The sequence below is a fragment of the Aptenodytes forsteri genome, unplaced genomic scaffold (genome assembly GCF_000699145.1).
Source record: "Aptenodytes forsteri isolate BGI_AS27 unplaced genomic scaffold, ASM69914v1 Scaffold49, whole genome shotgun sequence".
Lineage (NCBI taxonomy): Eukaryota > Metazoa > Chordata > Aves > Sphenisciformes > Spheniscidae > Aptenodytes > Aptenodytes forsteri.
In genome coordinates, this window is record NW_008795125.1 from 6,231,273 (window position 1) to 6,250,232 (window position 18,960).

General features: G+C 43.6%; 2 protein-coding genes across 5 annotated transcripts in view; one reads left to right on the plus strand and one right to left on the minus strand.

The window, feature by feature from the left end:
- Positions 1-56: 56 nt before the first annotated feature.
- Positions 57-4,045, plus strand: NDUFB9 (NADH:ubiquinone oxidoreductase subunit B9). Its single transcript, XM_009277233.2, has 4 exons — positions 57-211; positions 605-797; positions 2,770-2,883; positions 3,796-4,045. Exons 1-4 carry the CDS (start codon positions 126-128, stop codon positions 3,925-3,927), a joined length of 525 nt encoding a protein of 174 aa, XP_009275508.1. The 5' UTR covers positions 57-125; the 3' UTR covers positions 3,928-4,045.
- Positions 4,046-7,098: 3,053 nt separating this feature from the next.
- MTSS1 (MTSS1, I-BAR domain containing) overlaps positions 7,099-18,960 on the minus strand; it is a 132,878-nt gene continuing 121,016 nt past the window's right edge. Inside the window, exons 11-14 of one of the 4 annotated variants that reach the window (XM_009277237.2) lie at positions 14,150-14,344; positions 11,861-12,025; positions 11,342-11,501; positions 7,099-9,908 (exon numbers count right to left, since the gene is read on the minus strand). In XM_009277237.2, the coding sequence (XP_009275512.1) occupies positions 9,358-9,908; positions 11,342-11,501; positions 11,861-12,025; positions 14,150-14,344 (1,071 nt within the window). In that variant the 3' untranslated portion in view covers positions 7,099-9,357. Of the gene's footprint in view, positions 10,056-11,341; positions 11,505-11,860; positions 12,026-14,149; positions 14,345-18,960 lie in introns of all 4 variants that reach the window. The other 3 variants (XM_009277235.2, XM_009277236.2, XM_009277234.2) reach the window with 3 other exon arrangements.

An 18,960-nucleotide genomic window follows, 5' to 3' on the forward strand; every position in this document is an offset into this window, starting at 1 on the left:
ATGGCGGCGGCGGCGGCGGCGGCGGCGGCTGCGGGGGGAGGGCGAGCGGCGCGCCTGCGCACAGCGCCATCCTCCACCTTCCCGTCAGCCCCCGCGCGCGAAGGTGAGGAGAAGGAGAGCCCCAAATGGCGGCCTACCTGACGCACCAGCAGAAGGTGCTGCGGCTCTATAAGAAATCCCTGCGGCACCTGGAGTCCTGGTGCATCTACCGGTGAGAGGCGAAGGGAGGTGGGCCTGGGGAGGGGGAGGAGGCCTGTTCTTTTTAGGAGCGGGGCCTCTCATCTTCGCACTTAGCTGGGGGGAGGAGGGGGCTGGCCTTCCCCGCCGGCCTTCCCCGCCGAGACGGGGCGTTGGGCTTGACTGGGGCTTTGTCCTCTTTCCTTTCCTTTTCCCAGTCGTGGCTGAAGGAGTGAGGAAAAAGTCTCTGGGTCACTTGTCTGTGCCTGCCACAGAAAAGGGCTATGTGGGAACAGAAGCTCCTCGGAGCCCCTGGCCAAACCCTGTCTTTGCGCAGGGGTGACTGGTGATGTTGCTAAGCTTTGTTTCTGTGTGTGATTAGTTTTTTCCTCCAACGTACGTCACTGTGCTTAACCTCTGTCTGTAGAGACAAGTACCGCTACTTTGCCTGCCTCCTGAGAGAACGGTTTGATAAGAACAAGGATGTGAAGGATATGGTGAAAGCTACAGAGCTGCTGAAAGCAGGCGAGGAGGAGTTCTGGGCAAACCAGCATCCTCAGCCATACATCTTCCCTGACTCCCCTGGGGGGACTTCCTATGAGAGATATGAGTGCTACAAGGTAAGGTGGCCTGTAAGATTGTGTATTACTGTGCTTACCTTACTGTTCTTTTAGTGAATGTAAAGTGAATACTTTAAGTGGACTTTCATAGGGCTGCAGCTTGACTCAGCAGTATCATTTCTCTAATATTTTACTGCTGCTGAACATATTGCTGCTTGCGTGGGAGAAGCTGTCCTGCTTGTCTGATCCTTAAAAATGGAATTTGCTGGTCTGTCTGAAGACAGCTGGCTTCTTTTTGCTGGGATAATTATCTGCTCTTTTGCCAAATGGAAGCTGCTCCGCGATAGGTCAGGCAGGCACAGTGAAAGGGTTGGAGCTGAGCTGTGAGAGTAAACAAGGTGGAGGAATCTGTGCTGCCCGTTGTGGTGCCATCTGGTCACAGCCTTGTGATCTCTGGTCTTGTCAGATGTTGGTTTGGCTGTTGGGGGACTTCTCTTCACTCAGTCCCATCGTTCTTCCAGCATTTTGAATAATGGTACAAATCATCATTTCCCTTCATATGCTTGTGGTGCCAGATACGCACTGTACGTCACTGTGTGATAGGTGGTATGCCTAAAAATAGAAGCTGTATTCTTACAGTCTAAGGCACTTCTAGAGGCTTTCCCCCTCCCCCCCAGATTGTTCTGTTTAGGAGAAAAGAAACAGGTTTCATAGAAAAACACAGGGTTTTTGCTTTCTTGCCATCGGCTCCTAATGCATTATGAGAAGTTAATACTAAGCTAGAGAGTGCATGCACCTGCTTTCTCCTGAATTTTAAGTAAGTGCGTACACAACACTAGATCTGATCAGATCTTTATGCACAAAAAGCCACGTGAAAGGAAGAATTTGATGTAGATTTATCAGGGGCAGAAAAAAGAACATATGAGTGAAAAGGGAGGAGGACTTAAGCTTATACCAAGGTCACAGGCCTTAACAGTAATAGAGATAATAGAGAGAATCCAGACAGAAAAAAGGCCAGTTGAGCAATAAATGGTCAAGATTAGTCTTCATATAGAAATATAAACTGGTTTACATTCTCTTTTCTTTGCCCTGTTCGATATGCTAAAACTGTCCTTTAACAAAATGGCTGTCACAAGGATTTGGCTTGTTTATATGTCAGTGACTGTCCATTGTGGATGCTGCTGCAAAATGTAGTTTTTAGATCTCAGCCTGTGTGATGGTTTTAATTGTTGTTTGGTGTGTGTGGATTTTTTTTTTATATATTAGCAGCTCTGCTATTTCTGTTCAGTCAAAGGTTTACTCAGTGATGAGAATCACAGCAGGAAACTGGAAGTGTAAATGTCACTGGATGAATGATGGTATTGGAGCAACTTCTTAATTTTCTTTTTTTAAGAATTGGGGTTTTTTGTGGGGTTTTGTTTTTTAATCAATGTTCCTGTCTTTAAAATGTTAACATTCAGTGATAGGCTGCTGCAGAATTTTAATTTCGCTTTTTTTCTTGACGGGACATCTTAGAGGTCAGACCATTATCAAGATCTTAAAGGCCACTAATTTTTTCATTAGTTGTAGACAAGTGGAAATGAGCTGTAAGGTTCTGTCTCTGTAAAAGAAAATGAATTAGTAGTTGGAGAAAAGTATGTCTAACCTGCTGCCTTTGAGAGAAGGAAAAGAAGAAATGAGATCTTCTCTTCCACCAGATGGTATTATTTTGAGAACTTTAGAGCAAACTGAGATGACCTGGACTTGTCTCCGGGATGCTGTGATTGAAGCAAGTCACTATGATGTCTTCCTATGACTTAGGATAGTGTGTGAAACAAAGATTAAAAGTACTGACCTCTGCCATATAGTGCCTTGAGACTAACAATAGTCAGGTAGCTCTTAAAGGGTGTTTTTATGTAGTACTTTATTTCCTGGGTTATTTATCATTCTAATACTGGTTTCAGTGATTGCGTTTAGTTCTTTTGTGTGTGTGTACTGTATATGATTTAATATGTAAAAATAATATATATGAAACTTTTTTTTTATCTAACAGATTCCTGAATGGTGCTTGGATTACTGGCATCCTTCTGAGAAGGCGATGTATCCCGATTACTTTGCCAAACGAGAGCAATGGAAGAAGCTGCAGCGGGAAAGCTGGGATAAAGAGGTCAGTGCTTGCTCAATGCCAAGTAAAGCCTCTTTTGCACACGAGTATTTTGTGTGACGTTTAGATGTGTTCTTGGAAAATACCTGAATGCCTACTGTGGTCTCATTTAGACTCTGCTTTATTAGAACTCTTGTCAACGTGAAACACTGACTTGACTTAAAATGCCTACACAGAGATCTCAAGAGTTACAGCTTCTTAAAGGTTGTGAAGGGAATTTGAAGTTAATGCTGAACCTGCAACCATGTTTCAGTTAGTGCAGGGCTGTTGCAGCAGCTTTGCTAAAGGAAATTCCAAAGTGGGATGAGAAGAGATTAATGACCAGAGAATTCCTCTTTTGCTGTTGTGAAGCTCTGACACTTTCTGGTTGTACCTTTGAAAGTGACTTACCACGGTGTTCATCATCTGGGAAACGAGAATAATTTCTGGCCAACCTAAACAGATTCAGTTGGAAAAAGTTCATGTTCTTAGAATAGTTCTTTAATTCAGTTGTAGAGAAATAGTTGGATTGTATGTAGTATGGCAGTCTTACCAGAATTAACATACTGGCAGCCAGCACTTACACTGCTTCAAGAAACATGTATTGAAAACATCTAAAGGGCTGTTGGTGGCTTGCAGCAAGAGAATGCAGTCTGTTTAATGTTGCAATGGTAGACATGAATTATGTGGAAATAATGACCTTTTAAGTAAAATCCCTAAATTCCTAAAAATTCCTTCTTAATTAGGTAATATGCAATGATTACTGAGTTTAAGTGAATACTGAGAAATGCAGAACCTGCCTGTGAACCGAAGGGGTTACTGCTGGTTCTTCCCTTCTGAAATGGGGGCCAGTTCTGCTTACCGCCTGGGCACTGAACACCACATTATGGAAGTGTGCTTATATGTACTAAAGCAATTTTATGTCTTGTCTTCTAGATTAAGCAGTTAGAAGAAGAAACTCCAGCTGATGGTCCAAGAACTGAAGCTTTGCCTCCAGCTCGTAAGGAAGGGCATCTGCCACCACTGTGGTGGCAGTATGTAACAAGACCTCGTGAAATTCCCATGTAAAAGCATTATTTCGCGTGAGAATTAAAGCGGCCTATCTTCTGTAGGCAGTAGACATGTCAGTGACCGCATGCTACCCAAGTAATACAAAATAAAGCCAAATACAGTAAAATAGAAGGCATTTTTCTGACATACTGTTCTTTTATAGCATGCACACTCTTCCAGTTTGTGCAGTGTAGAATAGATGACTGTTAACACCTACATTATATACCTAAAATGTCAGAGAACACTGACCAGCCTGTGAAGAAGTCTTAATGGGATACTAACTCCAGAGCAAGTTTTATAAAGGTGAACGTATATTGCAGCTTTTACAGTAAGAGTTAAAAAACTCAACTGTGAGACTGAAAAAATTGGCCACATAAAACGCATGTTCCCAGGGAAAGAATGTGAGCTTAAAGGGGCAGGAGAAGCAGATTTACTGGGGGACTGGATCGAACGACAAGCAACTAAACTGAGAGTAACGCTGTGGGGCCAGAGCCTGTCTCCCACTGCAGAGAAGGGGGGAGGGAGTGGATGAAAGTTAATAAACACTTTGTATTGTCAGCCTGGTAACTTGGAATCTGGCATTAAATACAGGCAAGGTGATACATGCTTGTGCTACAGCTGGAGTTGCAAAATACTGACAGCAACAATGGGCTTTGGTTGCTCCTGGAATGAGGGTATTTCTAACCTTGCTTAGGGATAAAGGCTTCTTGCCCTCTCCCCACCTCGTTAGGCTTTTGGCTGCATTTTTCACTTAGGTGTCAAATCTCACAAGACATAAACCTTCCTTACATTGTCATGCTTTCTTGCTGCCATGGATAACATTGCTGTAGAGCACCAGAAGAACATTCACCCCCATATAAAAATCCTAGAAAACTACAGAGCTCTATCAGTTAGAACAAGTAGCCTGCTGAGGAATATGGCCCTTGTATGTTCATTTATGGGTCACAGACAGTTCGAGCAGGCAGTGCGATACAATGAACTAGGTACAAAAACTGTTTGCTTCCAGCCACCGTCCCAAAGCATTGATGTAAGACACAGGAAATTTTGCTAACACTTCCACTAACCTCCCAGTGAGTAAGAGAATAGACAGGATATAGCCACCTAGTAAAAGCTCATAGGAAAACCTTCCTGGCTCTTCTGCTGTTCTCTCTTTTTAGGGCTAGAAGAGAGGAGAGTTGGGTTACCTAATCTGACTTTCATTCTACAGGAGCTATTGGGATTGTACCATATTTAACCCTAAGGCTTAATTTTTCCATTAACTCCAACTTAAGGCTTAAAGATAACAAGAGATGGCAAAGGCACTAACTTCAGCTGCTTTAAGGACTAAACATATTTAGCTTGGGTGTAAGAAAAGGCTTTAATCTGGCTGTTTTTCAGAAATTTTACATGGCCCTCTTCAGTAAGCCTACATGCTAAAATATGCCTGAATTTGGGAGAAGAAAAAAAGACTTCACGTATTCCACTGTTGAGAGTTTCAGTTTTATCAGGAAACTGGATCTGTTCTCTCCCTCCATGAGTCCAAAGACAGTATAGCAGACTTGAGGTGTGCCCTTTTCCAGCACAGCTGTTCAGCACACCCCTCATCTCTAGCCTGTTCACCTGCTCAGCACGGAGCTGTGTCTTCTCCCCACTCAGGTATTGGTGCTTTTCTCTGCTGTTTTTCAGTACTGAAGGTACTTGTTCTTAGTGAGAGTTCCAACCTGTGCCCCTTTTTCTAACTTGTTACAGGTTTCTAATACAGATTTCTTTCTACCAGCATTGCACTTCCCTAAAGTACAAATGCTAATTTGCTTTAGCAGCTACTTGCATCAGCCTGAATATGAAAGGCCAAAACCAGATGTGGGCAAAATTCATAGGGCAATACAAAAATCACAGGGCAAACCCAGCTGACCTGCCCTGCTCCTGAGCCTGCTTTGCCATCTCCCCAGCTCGGCACAAGCAGACCTCGGCCCAGAGCTGGAGCCGTAACTGGGTGAGTGCCGGCGGTACAGGCAGGCTGGTGCCACAGCGCTCCACCCCATCATGGGGTAGAGCCTGTCAGAGCAGTCAGCGGGTATACACCAAGTGGGTCTTGACTTCTATGCAGACAAAGGCAAGCTTACAAAAAACATCCCCTCTTCCTGCACCTCACCTTCCCCCAACCCTGTTCCTCTGCTTTGCTTGTCTGGAAACTATATTCAGAAATAATGCAAACACCAAAATACTCCTTTTTTAATTATGTGCAATTTTGCACCCTCCCTCCCAGTCAGGCAACCAACCACTTTTTTCTTTTTTTGGCTAGAAAACAGAGCAAAAAGTCCCTCCTGACTTTTACAAACACCTGAGCAGGTCTGACTGATGTTCCCTAACATGATGGATACCCCACGTCCCAGCATTAAAAACAGCAGCAAAAAACCCCCACCCCTGAACAAAAGAAACATTTTGCACGCACAGCTGCGAGTGAATCAGATTCACTGTAGAAGCAGCAGGGATGAACTTCAAAACGAGAGCACCTGGCCGAGCAGTATGTGAGATACAGCCATAGAGAGACGGGGGGAATGACACTATCATCCTTTTGGAGACAGGACATATTTCCAGCCAAACCACCTTGAGTTTTCCTTTAACATCTTCACGACAAATGGAAATGTCTGGACAAAAATTAATATCGCAGTGGCAAGGAAATTAATTAGGCTACTGCGTGGTAGCTGCAAGTGGGAGCAACATCCTCCCTCTCTACCTTTGTTCCTGAGAAAGCTGAACAAAAGGAAGTCATCAATCACTCGGGGGCATGTGGGAGACAGCACTGGTGGTGCTTGATAAATTCTGGCTGTAAGCATGGGCAGTGTTGACATTAGCAACTTTCCTCCTCTGGCAAAAGGAACTGTGGTCCAGCACGGAAGCAGACGCATAAACATGTCGAGTTATCTGTGCTTCCTGGCCAGGCAGCAACAGTGAGGGACAGAGAAATGTCATCGGTTATTATTTAACGGCAATTTCCATCGTTAGCACTGCACCTTTGCTCTGCTACTACCCTTCCAGTGCACATCAGTAAAACACAGCTATAGGCGATTTTATTTACTTATTTTTTAATTCTCTCTTGCTTCTGTTACACGCAGATGGAACCTGCGTGATCTTCACAAGTCTGATGAAGGACACCATCGACATCCAAAGCTCTGGAAGCAGAAAGTCTTTAAGAACTGAAATACAGAAGTTTTCCAGCAGTTCTTTATTTATAATGTAGGCTTAAGCAATCATTACAATGTAGAAGGGAGACACACTTACAGCAATTATTTATACCAGTTTAGAACAAAAAACTGCACAGGGAGAGGTCAACTCTCAGTACAAACTAGCAACTAAACCACAATAATTTACCATTAGAAACATTTTATTTTTTAGCTGTGACACTGCTTTTACAATATGCAAAAACACAAACAATAGAACTATCCAAAGTGTTTTGTCACATTCTTTCTACATTGAATTTGGCAACATTTTATATTAAATTTTACTGATTATACTAACGTTTAAGAACTAAACAAGTGAAAAGCTGTACTTGGGTACAGTTACATCCATTTATTTCAAAGGTTTAAATAACACTTTTAACTATTGAGATTATCTCCTAGCAGTTTTTGTTTATGCAAAAACCATCTCAGCCTCATTTGCACAATGCATCAGCTACTGTATCAAGATTGGTGGGCTACACCACAGGCACTACTGTTTATTATATTCTGTAATAAGGAGCTTGTTTTTCAAAGAAAGGAAGGTTTAGTATTTTCTAAGAATCATGCCTTTTTTTTTTCTTTTTGCTTTTAAGCCATAACAAAAAAAAAAGGTTAGCAACCACAGCAGTGTAAAATGTTATATAGAACACAGTGACTACACAGTTACTAGAAGTTTCACATCCAATGCGGTTATGTATTAAAGCATAAGGGGTTATGTAGGCAAGTCTAGAGCCAACAGAAATCTGCAGAGCGTGTGGTGGAAACTAGCCCCTTACATGTATTATTTGGTGAATTTTTAAACAATCCTGGATGTGCAAGTCTGGTGTCCATCCACGCGTGGGTCTGCTGTGGGTGGGCAGATGGCATCCTTCCGGACTGTCTGATCAGAACACGTGTTGTGCCCTGGGGTCTGCATATTTCTATCAGCTTTAGGAGACGGGTATTGCAGCAATAACTTACTTTTACTTTAAGGAAAAAATCCAACTCTTAATAATTCTATCAATAGCGTTCCAAAAAACATGACTTAAAGTACAAAAAAAGAGAATATAGTGGTCAGACTCCCGGTATTATCAAAAAAACCGTATCTCTCCCCACCCCCCACCCTTCACCCCTTTCTTTTTGGCATTTAAGAAAAGCCAATCGACTGCCATTTAAAAGAAGTTAAGAAAAACAAGCCCCTGTATTGGAAAGAAACATTCGCAGTTTATTAGATCACAAGCTGGTTACACCTGTCAAATTGTTAAGTGTTTTCTCAAAATATTTGGGCTTTCCAAGGTGCCCAGCCTGCTGGGCACAGTCAGAAAAAGGCATTTTGATAATATCTAAGAACTCCCTGCTTGCATTTTAAAAATGTTTTCACATTTGTAACTGCCTTAAGCCTGTCGTCCTTGTTTGTATTCAGTGAAAGGATGAGTGGAACAAAAAGTGAAGGTGGAAGAACCAAGCCTACACAGTTAAGGCTGCATGCATGTGACTGAGAGTTGTTGCTGTGCAGTCAAAAAAGAAATGTGGAAAAAAACCAGTCTTTAAAACACCCTACAGAAACAAAACACTGCAATCCAATATGGCTTATTCTGATGCATTTACCATGAAGCTACTAGTAATTAATCCTACTAGGCTACTTTTGTGCAACAGCATCTGCTATTTTGATGGCATCTCCCTCCCCCCACTACCCCCCAAATACTCTACCAACTGCAGGTTTCTTCCTTGCATTATATATTGCTTTTATTGTCAATTTTTACTCCTGCTCTTCAAACCTCTTTTTTTTAATACTTAAATGAGGATCTGTTCCTTATAGCTTGACTGAAACTTTAAAGGAAGTCCCATCGTTTTGTTTTTTGACCTCACTATTACAAGGCGCTCTACAAAAGCTTGCAAAAAAGCCAAATTTTCATTTAATCCCTTTGCTGAAGTTAACTACTCGACATTTTTTTTTCTCCTATGATTTAAAACTTTACAAAGAGAGTTATAAAAAAGGTAAATGGGATTTGGCACCTTCAGAAAAAATTAAAAGTGTAACTTAGATCAAAAAATGCAGAAACAAAATCATTGATATTTACAAATTAAAACACCAGTGAAGATTATGTCTTACTACGCTCTTTCACCTTGTTTTCTCTTTTAGAGTACTTTCAGACTGTCTGTTACCGAGTATCTTAAAAAATTCATTGATTACAGATTGGAATGGATAGAGACAAATTAGTTTCCTCACAGTTCCTTCTCGGCGGCTAGTACTCTGGCAGCTTTTCCACTCCTAGGAAATACGAGGTGCTGAGCGATCATTCGTGGTCGTCTTCTTCAGTTTGACACCACGCCGAATGGCGTTCAGCATATCTTCACCTTGCGGGACATCCCCAGGACTCAGCTCTCCGGGATCAAGCTCCGGCTGGCCTGCAGGCGCGAGGGTGCTGACACCATCCCGGTCGCTTTCTTCCCCCTCGCTCTCAGGAACCGTTTGCCTCTGCTCGTCGGCAGCACTCAGTTTCTGGCTTGACAGCGGAGGGTTGACGGATGCTTGTCCACTCCATGAGGATGAGGGCATGCTGGTGACACCTTGCCCACCATCTCCTGCTGCCGGAGACTCGGGACTTTGCTCGGGACACTCTTCTGTCCCAGCGAGGGTGCCAGGCAGCCCCCCTGGGATATCAGGGACAGTTGGTGTTTTGACAGGAATCACTGGCGTCTTGATCGGAATCGGACCTCCCCCTATGGTACCGCGTCTGACTGAAGGCTTGGTGGAAGGGGTCCGTCTGATGGTGGCGACGCCGGGGGTGACTATGACTGGTCCAAGCGTGGTTGGCAGACCTGCAGTGGAAGCAGGACGCTTGGTTTGAAACATTCTGCGATAGGACTGGCTAATGTCGCTGTTTCTTGGGATGGTGGAAGATTTGTCAAACTCTTGTTGTTCTGCCTCCTGGTCACCACTCACAGAGAAATAATCATAATCTGAAACTGATGCCAAAGACAAAGTCAGGAACAGGCTGGAGAAGACAGCTGAGTCACGTCAGTCAGTCTAAAGTATGCATAATCAAAAAAGTATATATAACCAAAAAAGCCTGGAGGTCAATAGCAATTAAGAGAGGTTTCACCTTTAGGAGGAAGGAAGCCTGAGATACTGTGACCAGTCTTCAGACTGCGTGGCTGAAGGCAGGCACTACAGCAGACTGACCCTAAAGCTGCAGGGTGCCCACATCTCTTGTGAAAGAGAACGAGAACTGTACACACTCAGTACCTTCTCTGAAAAGAACTAATTAAGTAACGAAGACGCAATGTTTGTTGCCAACATTAAGATACCAAAACCAGCATCCTACAAGCCATATGTTACCACTTGCAGATATAAATACTTAAAACAGTCAGTGACTAAAAAATGTACTTTTGACTAGGCAATGTGGGGCTCAGAGGACTGTGTACCAGTGATTTCAGCAGCAAATTTGCTTATTTTGCAAAGTAAACCCCAGCTGTCAGCTCTGAAAACTCAGCCTCAGCTTTAATAATTGCATCGGGTTCCTTCCTTTCCATGTAACTGCTGAGCCAAGCTAGGCCCTCCGCAGGCCCTACTGCCTCTTGTGATTGCACAGCACAACCGGCCTCAGCTGAGCAAACACGGCAGTTGCTGAACTGCAAACACCAAACTCGGTCCCTCTCAGCTTGCTGCTGGTTCTGAAACAGGGTACAAACCCCAACACCTTACTGCAGCTTCCCAGGTAGGCCCAAGCTGAGATCTCCAATGGATTCTTTTTCCAATTACAATATTTCTGCTTAGGGAGGAAATAAAAGGTCACAAAGGGAAACCAAGAGCAGATTCGGAGTACGGACGGAACAAAAAAGCAAAGCTCATGAGTGCATATCTGCTAAAACAATAGCTCAGAAAGGACACTACTACCACAAGAAGTGTATGATGCGATACCAGTGTCATTCCACTTAACCCATGAAATATAATTCCAGCGTCTTCTTTAAAATGGTAGCATCCTTAAGCTAAAATCATTCTAGTAATGCACAAGAAAATACGATCGTTCAGTACACTATGCAGCAATCCAGGTTTCTATTTAGTTAATAAATCCAGGCTGCATTCCAAGCTGGAAAAAACTTCACAACAGCAACGTTCACCCCTTTCTCCCCAGCTGACTACAAAGCCAGTGAGCGATAGCTGCTGGAATATAGCTCCTTGGCACCACGGGGTGAGTGTATGATGGCCAGGCTGGCAACGCTCTGAAAAAGAACATCTCTTGGATGGGTACCTTGAGATGGGATCGTGTCCTCTGAACAGCATGGAGTTGTTGTCTGGGTGCTGTAGCCGCTGGAGCACTGCAAGGAATCCCGACTGCTCCTCTGGGTGTCCAGCTGCAGCCCTCTCGTCAGAGCGAGCGCCAGCTCCTCGCAGGCCTCCATCTCCTCACCCTGCTGGTTACACACAGAAAGGAGACTCATTACGTCTAGAAGGGTTAATCGATCTTCACCAACTTTTAGCTTTCTCTCCTCCCAAGCAGAGCTTGTCACCATCGCAGCCCAACAGGATTGTGTCCGCCCATTTACTAGGGCTTCAAAGAAACAGACGCTTCTTTGGATGCCGTTGCTCTACAAATGCCAATACTCAATGCCATATTCTCTCATGCTCATGTCACTTCCACTGACCACCCCACCACTCCTGCTTGTCGGATAAACACGTGCCAACATGAAGCATGGCAAAAAAGTATTGGCAGGAGCTAGCACATCTGCTTCCTTTGCACCAAATAGTGTATTCAAAATTAGAGCTTCACCCTTGTGGCAGCCGACACCGTCATGCTCCGAGGTCTCTGGGCCTCCTCAGGGGGCACGGGTGGTCCGCTCTGAGCTCCTCCATTGAGATCTGGGTCGCGTTTTTCTTTGCGACGTTGCAATGTGTTCACCATTGGTTGATCGTATGGGCCTGGTTTGGCCCAGTCCTAAGGAAATGTGCTTGTTAGCGATAGCTTTCATCAGTAATTGTGCTTTAATTACAAGTAAAACTATGCAAAAGGGCAACAGATTATGTATCAAACTGGATATGCCTTTCTGAATAAGGCCAGAAATAAATGAATTTTGTGGATATTAAAAATCTTCACTTATAAAACCTATCTCCTTTATTAAAGGGAATCTAAATTTCCTATTCTACCTAAGTGTTCTTATATGAAGTTATTTAATATTTTAATACTATAGTTTTCTCTAAATGAAATTCCACTGTGTTAAAGCCTATATTTTCAGAAATTCAAATGCAAAAATTACCGGCACACAGCAGAAAATATACATAAATGTCCAATCAGTGATGCAGCTGTTCTAGATGTACACAAGTTCTAGTATTACGTGCTGTTACGCATGTCTTCAATTCTGAAAAATTAGGCTTGAACAGATTTTTGATATACATTACTCTGAGTAATCTCTCAGTTTACTTACTAGCTGAAATCTAGTTTATAATAATGATCTACACTGAAGAAAGACTAACCTCACTCTGAATTACTGGTGCCAAATTAGAAACAGAAATTCCTCAGGCCACGAGGGCTATATTCACTCAGGGCTCTATTAAGCAAAGTCCTGAGGGTGTCCAGAAACCACATGTTGCACACAAAAAGCAGGACTGATCAACGTTTACCTGTGCTGGGACGTAGAACCACTGCTAAGCAGCAGCTCCCCAAATGCGAGCTGCTGCAGGGGCAAGCCCAATCCTAAGAGAGTTCTCCCTCACCAAGACAAGGGGTGCTTTAAAAATAAAAATAGAAGAAACGACTTGTGCATGAGAACGGGCCACACACCCCACCACTGGCAGCAGCTGGCTGCTGGGCAGCCTCCGCACAGCCTTCTGATAAATAATTAATGACGGGCTAAGACCACACTAGAGATTTTTACTGGCATGTGTCTCAGTCCAAGGTACGAGAAGTGCAAGGCAGCTGTACTGACAGAAGTCCCTTGTGCAGACAGGTATTTTGGTTTTATTAACGCATATGAAACTCTGCTTTGCCTTAACAGCTGTGTCTTTGCTGTAAGTGTTTTGCTGTGAAATATATTGGCAAAGTGCTTCTATAGCATAGACACAACTAATGACCTTGAAGCCCCAGGACCACTGTGGCCACCCTGTGTGTATGCCTCAACAGTCTCCAGCTGCTGGAGAGAGAGATTAGGGGGATCTGTAACAAGGTATCTCAATTTACATGTATAAGAAGGTCCCATGGTGCATATGCAGTATCATATAACCATCCACAGGCATCTAAGACCTGTGCAGCTACTATCAACTGCACATCAGCCTTGTGAAGATTCAGGGCAACAGACAAGGCAACAAGACTCTGCCCCTTCTCCCCTTGCTCCGGGGCAGAGTCTCCCAGGAGAATCGCCTGGCAGGGATGAGTCAAGGCTCTGGCAGAGCAGAGACATTTTGATGCCAAGGAAGATCCCTGCAGATCCAGCTGGAGCAACTGAAAGAAGTTACTGCACTCTGACTTTTTCGGTGGTCTCACCCAAGAGAGCGAAACAAGCTGGGTGAGCACTTTCAGTCTGTGGCAGTAAAGCTAGGATAGCTTCAGTCATCACTTAAGTTCATCACTGGTGACGAGTGCCTTCTTAAACCACTCCAGCTAGATCTAGAAGAGCATGGCTGCCTACAGCCAAGGTGGGGGCCAAGCACCGCCGCCACAGCGAGAACATCATGTTGTTCAATGTATGGTTTCACTAAGCCAACTGGATGCCAAGCCTCCACTTCCCTGCTCAAGTGAGCGCTTTGACGGTGCTAAACAAGCTCTTTTCTCGCTGAATAGAGCCCAGAGTGCTTTCACCAATGTTCCGGAGTTAAACTATTCCTTCCCACCTAGGTGTTCTCAGCTTTAATATGTTTTAGGCAGTGCCAGAATAGACAAGGTCATTCAGAAATAGCCACTACCGGATTTTAGCTTTCCGATTATCACCATGCAGTGCCCATTCAGAGTGATATTAAACAGAGCAAATCAACGAGTAATTACATGGATCGAAAGGTAGCAACAACCGCCGTGCGCACACTGTTGGTATGAGGAGGTGAGGACTGCCACAACAAAAGGAACACAAACCTTCCAGCTAGGGATCTTAGATGATGGTAACATGCCTGGCCCAATGGTGTAATAATGAACGTAGTCTGGAAGGAGGGCTGAGGGAGCCCGAGTCCACGCGCGGGAGACAGGCGGGAAATGAGGGAAAGGACCTGCACCAACTGAAGCTACGGATGGGTCACTTGATAAACTACAGTGATAAAACCCATTAGACAACTGGAAACGAAACAAATAAACAAACAAAAACAGAGAAATTAATATAAACAGAATGAATATGAAAATATACTATGACTCTGATGTTCTAGGGAGAAAACTTCTGTATCTTAAAACAAAAGAAAGAAAAATCTTAGCTTTGCTGCAAATAAACAACAGAAAATTGATACAATGCTTGGTTCAGAAGTGAGGTTGCTTGAAAATTGTTATTTGGTATAACAAATTTCAGACATCAATCTAGCAGTCATTGTCTCCAGGCTGAGCAGCTTTGCCTTCTGTCCATGAAAGCAGCACACTGTGAAAAAGCCATTGCAATTTAGGTACCCTGCAGACTGCAGACATAGAAACAAAACATTTCCAGTACTGGAGGCATTTGCATTGGTGGCGTTTATTCTATGTAGCTGGACAGAGAGGAAAAGCATACAGTCTTCGAACATGACGTGTTCTGGCTGTGTGATGATATGAAGAAAAAAATAAGAAAAAAACAACAGCAAGGATTTACCAGATGAGAATGGAGACCGCTATCGCTTCCTCCCCCGATTCAGAGAGTATCCCCCGTAATTTATTCCAACCGTGTGTGTTTTGTTTTCCTTTTTGTTTTGGTCAAAACCAAACCCCAATTGCTCAGTGTAATGCGTGCTACCTAATGGGAGAGAGGGGAGAAGCCACAAACAGTGCAACCTGGGCAAGATGCTCTTTGTTAGGCAACCAGCTGGGTTTGGGCAGTGTTCCACAATCTCTTTGAGTAGAAAAGGTGGACAATGAGCTTTTCTTAGAAAATTACCTCTGTAAAATGCCCAATTTGTAGCTTCCCCCTAGCAGCTAGTTTAAAGGCAAGTGTCGCTGTGGTTTATTCAAACTGATTCATTTCTAAGGGAGCGTGCAACAGTTCCTATTCTCATCTTCACAGAGAAGAATCCTGGCTGTGTCCCATGCACGGGGTTTTTTTTGTCCAAATGTTGCTGGGTTTGGATAACGAGCTAGTAGGTTTGTATGTCTTTGAGATGAAATTTTTCACCTTATCTGTGGAGGCCCAAGCCCCCATGGTGGAGCCTGAGCTGACTGAGGTGGGGGAACTGCACTCGCTCACTGACTGGCAGGTTTCAGAGGCTTCTGAAGAGGCAGAGCTGGACGAATTCTGCAGCGTAAAACAGCACCGCAATGCAGGGAAAGGATACACAAGCCACCAAAAAAGAAAAAAAAAACACAAAAAAAAGACAAAAAGCACATACACAGAGACACACAGGAGAGAGGGAAGGATGAGAGAAGCAAAGGGTTAGGGTTTTAAAAATCAATTAGAAACTGCTCAAAACCATTGCTAATGTTCAGGAAATCTATGAGAAACAAAATAAGCCATTTGCTTAATGCGAGAACTTGCCACGCTGCTTGAGAATGAGGGAATCGAGGCAGCGATCTCAACTCCTCATTGCAATTTCAGTGTCTCAATTCTGTTAGCTGTCTCAGAGCAAGAAGCTGAGGTAGCTGAGGGCACCTACGGTCCAAACATGCAATATACTGAGACAACTGATTTATACAGAAAAGCAGATCATCAGTACTTCAAAGACACAAAGTTTAGATTTAAAACACGGAGCAGCAAACGTCACTTACATTCACAAGTTCTCAGATATTCTGATCTGCAAAAGTGCTTGTGAAAAGCTCATCCAAGTTCAAATATTATGGAACAGAGAAAGAAGTGATACTTACCAAAACTGGAGGTTTCCAAAGTGCATTATCTGTATGCATGTGCCTCTGCGGGTAGTATGCATACACCAAAAGCACTCCGACTCAAACTTTTCTGCCCAGCAGCCAATACGAAGGTACATGTACTCTGCCGAGTGCATAAATGGTGGCGTGTGCTTGCCACCCACTTTCTCTTAACAGCAGAGAGAGAAAATATCAGGGGCTTGGATGGAGAGCAAAGGAAAATGCAGGACAGAGTGTCCATCGAACACCTCAAACATTTTGCTCCTAGCCCGGAACTTCTCTTCCAATTTTCAGTGCATGCCTTTATGTGCATTTGCTGCTGTAAGACCTCTTCAACAGCATCTAATTCACCTACAGGCAGGCCAAGGTGAATAACCACGTGGACCATTTTACCAACTACAATGCTCTTATACATCTCCCCCTTGAAAGTGGCATCCCCCTCAGTAGGGGTGTGCGTGCAGGTCCAACCGAGTGCCTGGAAATGGTCAAGAATACGGGCGAAGTTGTCAGGGCGAAGTTGTCAGGGCAGTACTGAGCTCTGTTCACTGTCAGGAAATTCAACACTAGCAAGACTAACTCATCCTTTGGTAGTCCAAGACCTGTGAAGCAAGTCTATCTAAGGATATCCCTGGCATTTTATTTTATGACAGCAGAGAGAATGCGCACTTGTATCAAGTTTGTGTAGCAAAGCCTCAGACTTCAAGGAGCGACATTTTGAAGAGGAAGCGAAATCTCATCTGAAATAAAATTTCATCAGTTAATCTTGGATGAGATCTTGGGGTGAGTTTGCAGTAAAAAGATAGCTGGGTAAGAGCCACTGTAGAGGAGTAATTATTGCTAACACCCAGAAGTTGTCTCACTGCTCACCAGAAGCTGCATATAAGGAATGTATAGCTAATTGCCTAGGTAAAGGAGATGTCGGTCTCCTGAGACGGAACACCACCACCATAAGGATTTTGGTGAAGACTACTGGGGCTGTTGAGAAGCCAATACAGTATCAGCATCTTGAGCTTATTAGCAAACTCTGGATTTAAGTGAAACTTTGCAAAGGCTCTTAAAAAATTTTAAAAAGCATGTGATGTGGTGGATTATTTTATAGAAATAACGCATATCCCATCTTATGCTGACATGAGATCAGATCTGCGGGTGACCTGTCAAATTTGTTTAGGGTACAAGTAAGCTCAGCTAACAAGGCTTGTATTTAAAGTGCAGTAAGAGTTGAGGTGAACATAAGATCAGAAGAAACTACAACAAATGACATGTAGCTTTTAAGGAGAGAAGTGAAAAGTATGCAGTGGGGTACCCGATGATGCAGTGGCTTGATGTTTTGTGGAACTTGTCACATTCTTGATTTAATGCAATTCCTTTTATAGGAGAAAAACCTCTAAAAATAAGAATACCAACAAACGTGAACTGCAGTTGACTCTGCCATCAGACATAACTACAGTACACTAAATGGAGATGAGCCTACTTTTTCTATCCTTAGAGAAAAACACATTATCGAAAATTAGTTTTTAAAACTCCAAGTTCTGCCTGACATTCCAGGTAGCTCAGCAAAAGAAACTTTGAGAAGCCCCATGAGAACACTCACACTAGTGTTCCACTTTGGCCAGGGGGAAAAAAAAAAAAGTAGTATCAGAAAATGGTTTCTGAAACCTCATGCTTATGGCCTGAAAGACCCTCCTGGGTCTGCACACTCTGCACATGGCAGGACAGAGAGTGAAGGGTCTGAGCTCCAAATACGGTATCATGCCACCTTGTTTTCTGCAGATGCCCCAACGATGTCAAGTGAGAATTTGGAGTTTACACCTGACAGACTATTCCTGTTTACAAGCCAGAAACTCCACAAGATTAAGTCAAGCAATGGTAGAAATGGGTCATAAATGAGGTTTATTAGCAACAAAGCTGCATGTAGCGACTAGATGGGAAAAGGCCAAAAATGCAAATTCTGAAGATGCAAAGAATTATTCAATTTACTTGGTGTATGGGGAAAAAAGACTGGAAGTGGTGACTTATTTTTGCATTAAAGTGACTCCAAGGTGAAAAAAAGATGAAAGAAAGGACTCTCACCCTAACTCAGCGTGGCCATTTTCAGCAGGCAAAGCTAGACAAAGGATGAACCAAGACGCCATGGGGAAAACATCTTGGTAGTTGAAGGAAATGCAAGAGACGGTGGTAGGGAAACAGGGTCTCCTCATCTTCAGTACCTTGCATGGCACAGGGAAGGGGAGCCTCTGGTCTTGCCAAAAAGAGGATTACAACAGTGAGAAAACGACGGAGAGGGAGGCAGAATAATATTGAACTCCTGAAGTAAAAGTGTACAGAAAACGCAAGTGGCAGGAGGTCAAAGGCTGCCTGGATCAGACTGCAGAAACAGTCTTGAATGGCTGGACTCGGGTGTGGGAAGCACAGACCACCCTTCATTTCTTAGCAGAAAGTACATGAGGGGCTGAAAACAGAAACTGCACAGTTACTGCTTGGGCAAAAAGTCTCCAAACTTTTGAGTGCTTGTTCTAGATGCACACCCACTGGCACACGCACTCCTGGGAGCACACGCACAAGCAAACACCGGGCAGAGCAATTTCTAGTCCACATCCCGTAGAGTGAGAAATTTGACTATGGGATTTTTTCAACTTATTTTAGTCGATTCCTTTTTAAAATGATTGTTTAGTTTGAATCATTTTTAAAATTAGTTCTTTCATTTTAGCTATTTTAACCCTGGGAGATTTCCCCCCCCCACAGCTGTGGTAATGGTGGTTCTGCTCCACTCTCAAACCATCTCTTCTGAGAAAACCTTAAAGTTAACAGTATCAGCAGAAAGCTAAAACTGTGCTCTGCACAGTAACAACCAGTTCCTCAAATGTACGATATACATGTGTAGGTGGTATCTGGTCTCTCAGACATTGTGCCACGGC

What these genes read in the sequence shown, in the direction of transcription:
- NDUFB9 (XM_009277233.2), top strand. Translation starts at nt 126, where the DNA reads ATGGCGGCCTACCTGACGCACCAGCAGAAGGTGCTGCGGCTCTATAAG. An exon ending in GAGTCCTGGTGCATCTACCG is followed by an intron (nt 212 to 604) that starts GTGAGAGGCGAA and finishes CTCTGTCTGTAG; the next exon opens with AGACAAGTACCGCTACTTTG. An exon ending in GGGAAAGCTGGGATAAAGAG is followed by an intron (nt 2,884 to 3,795) that starts GTCAGTGCTTGC and finishes CTTGTCTTCTAG; the next exon opens with ATTAAGCAGTTAGAAGAAGA.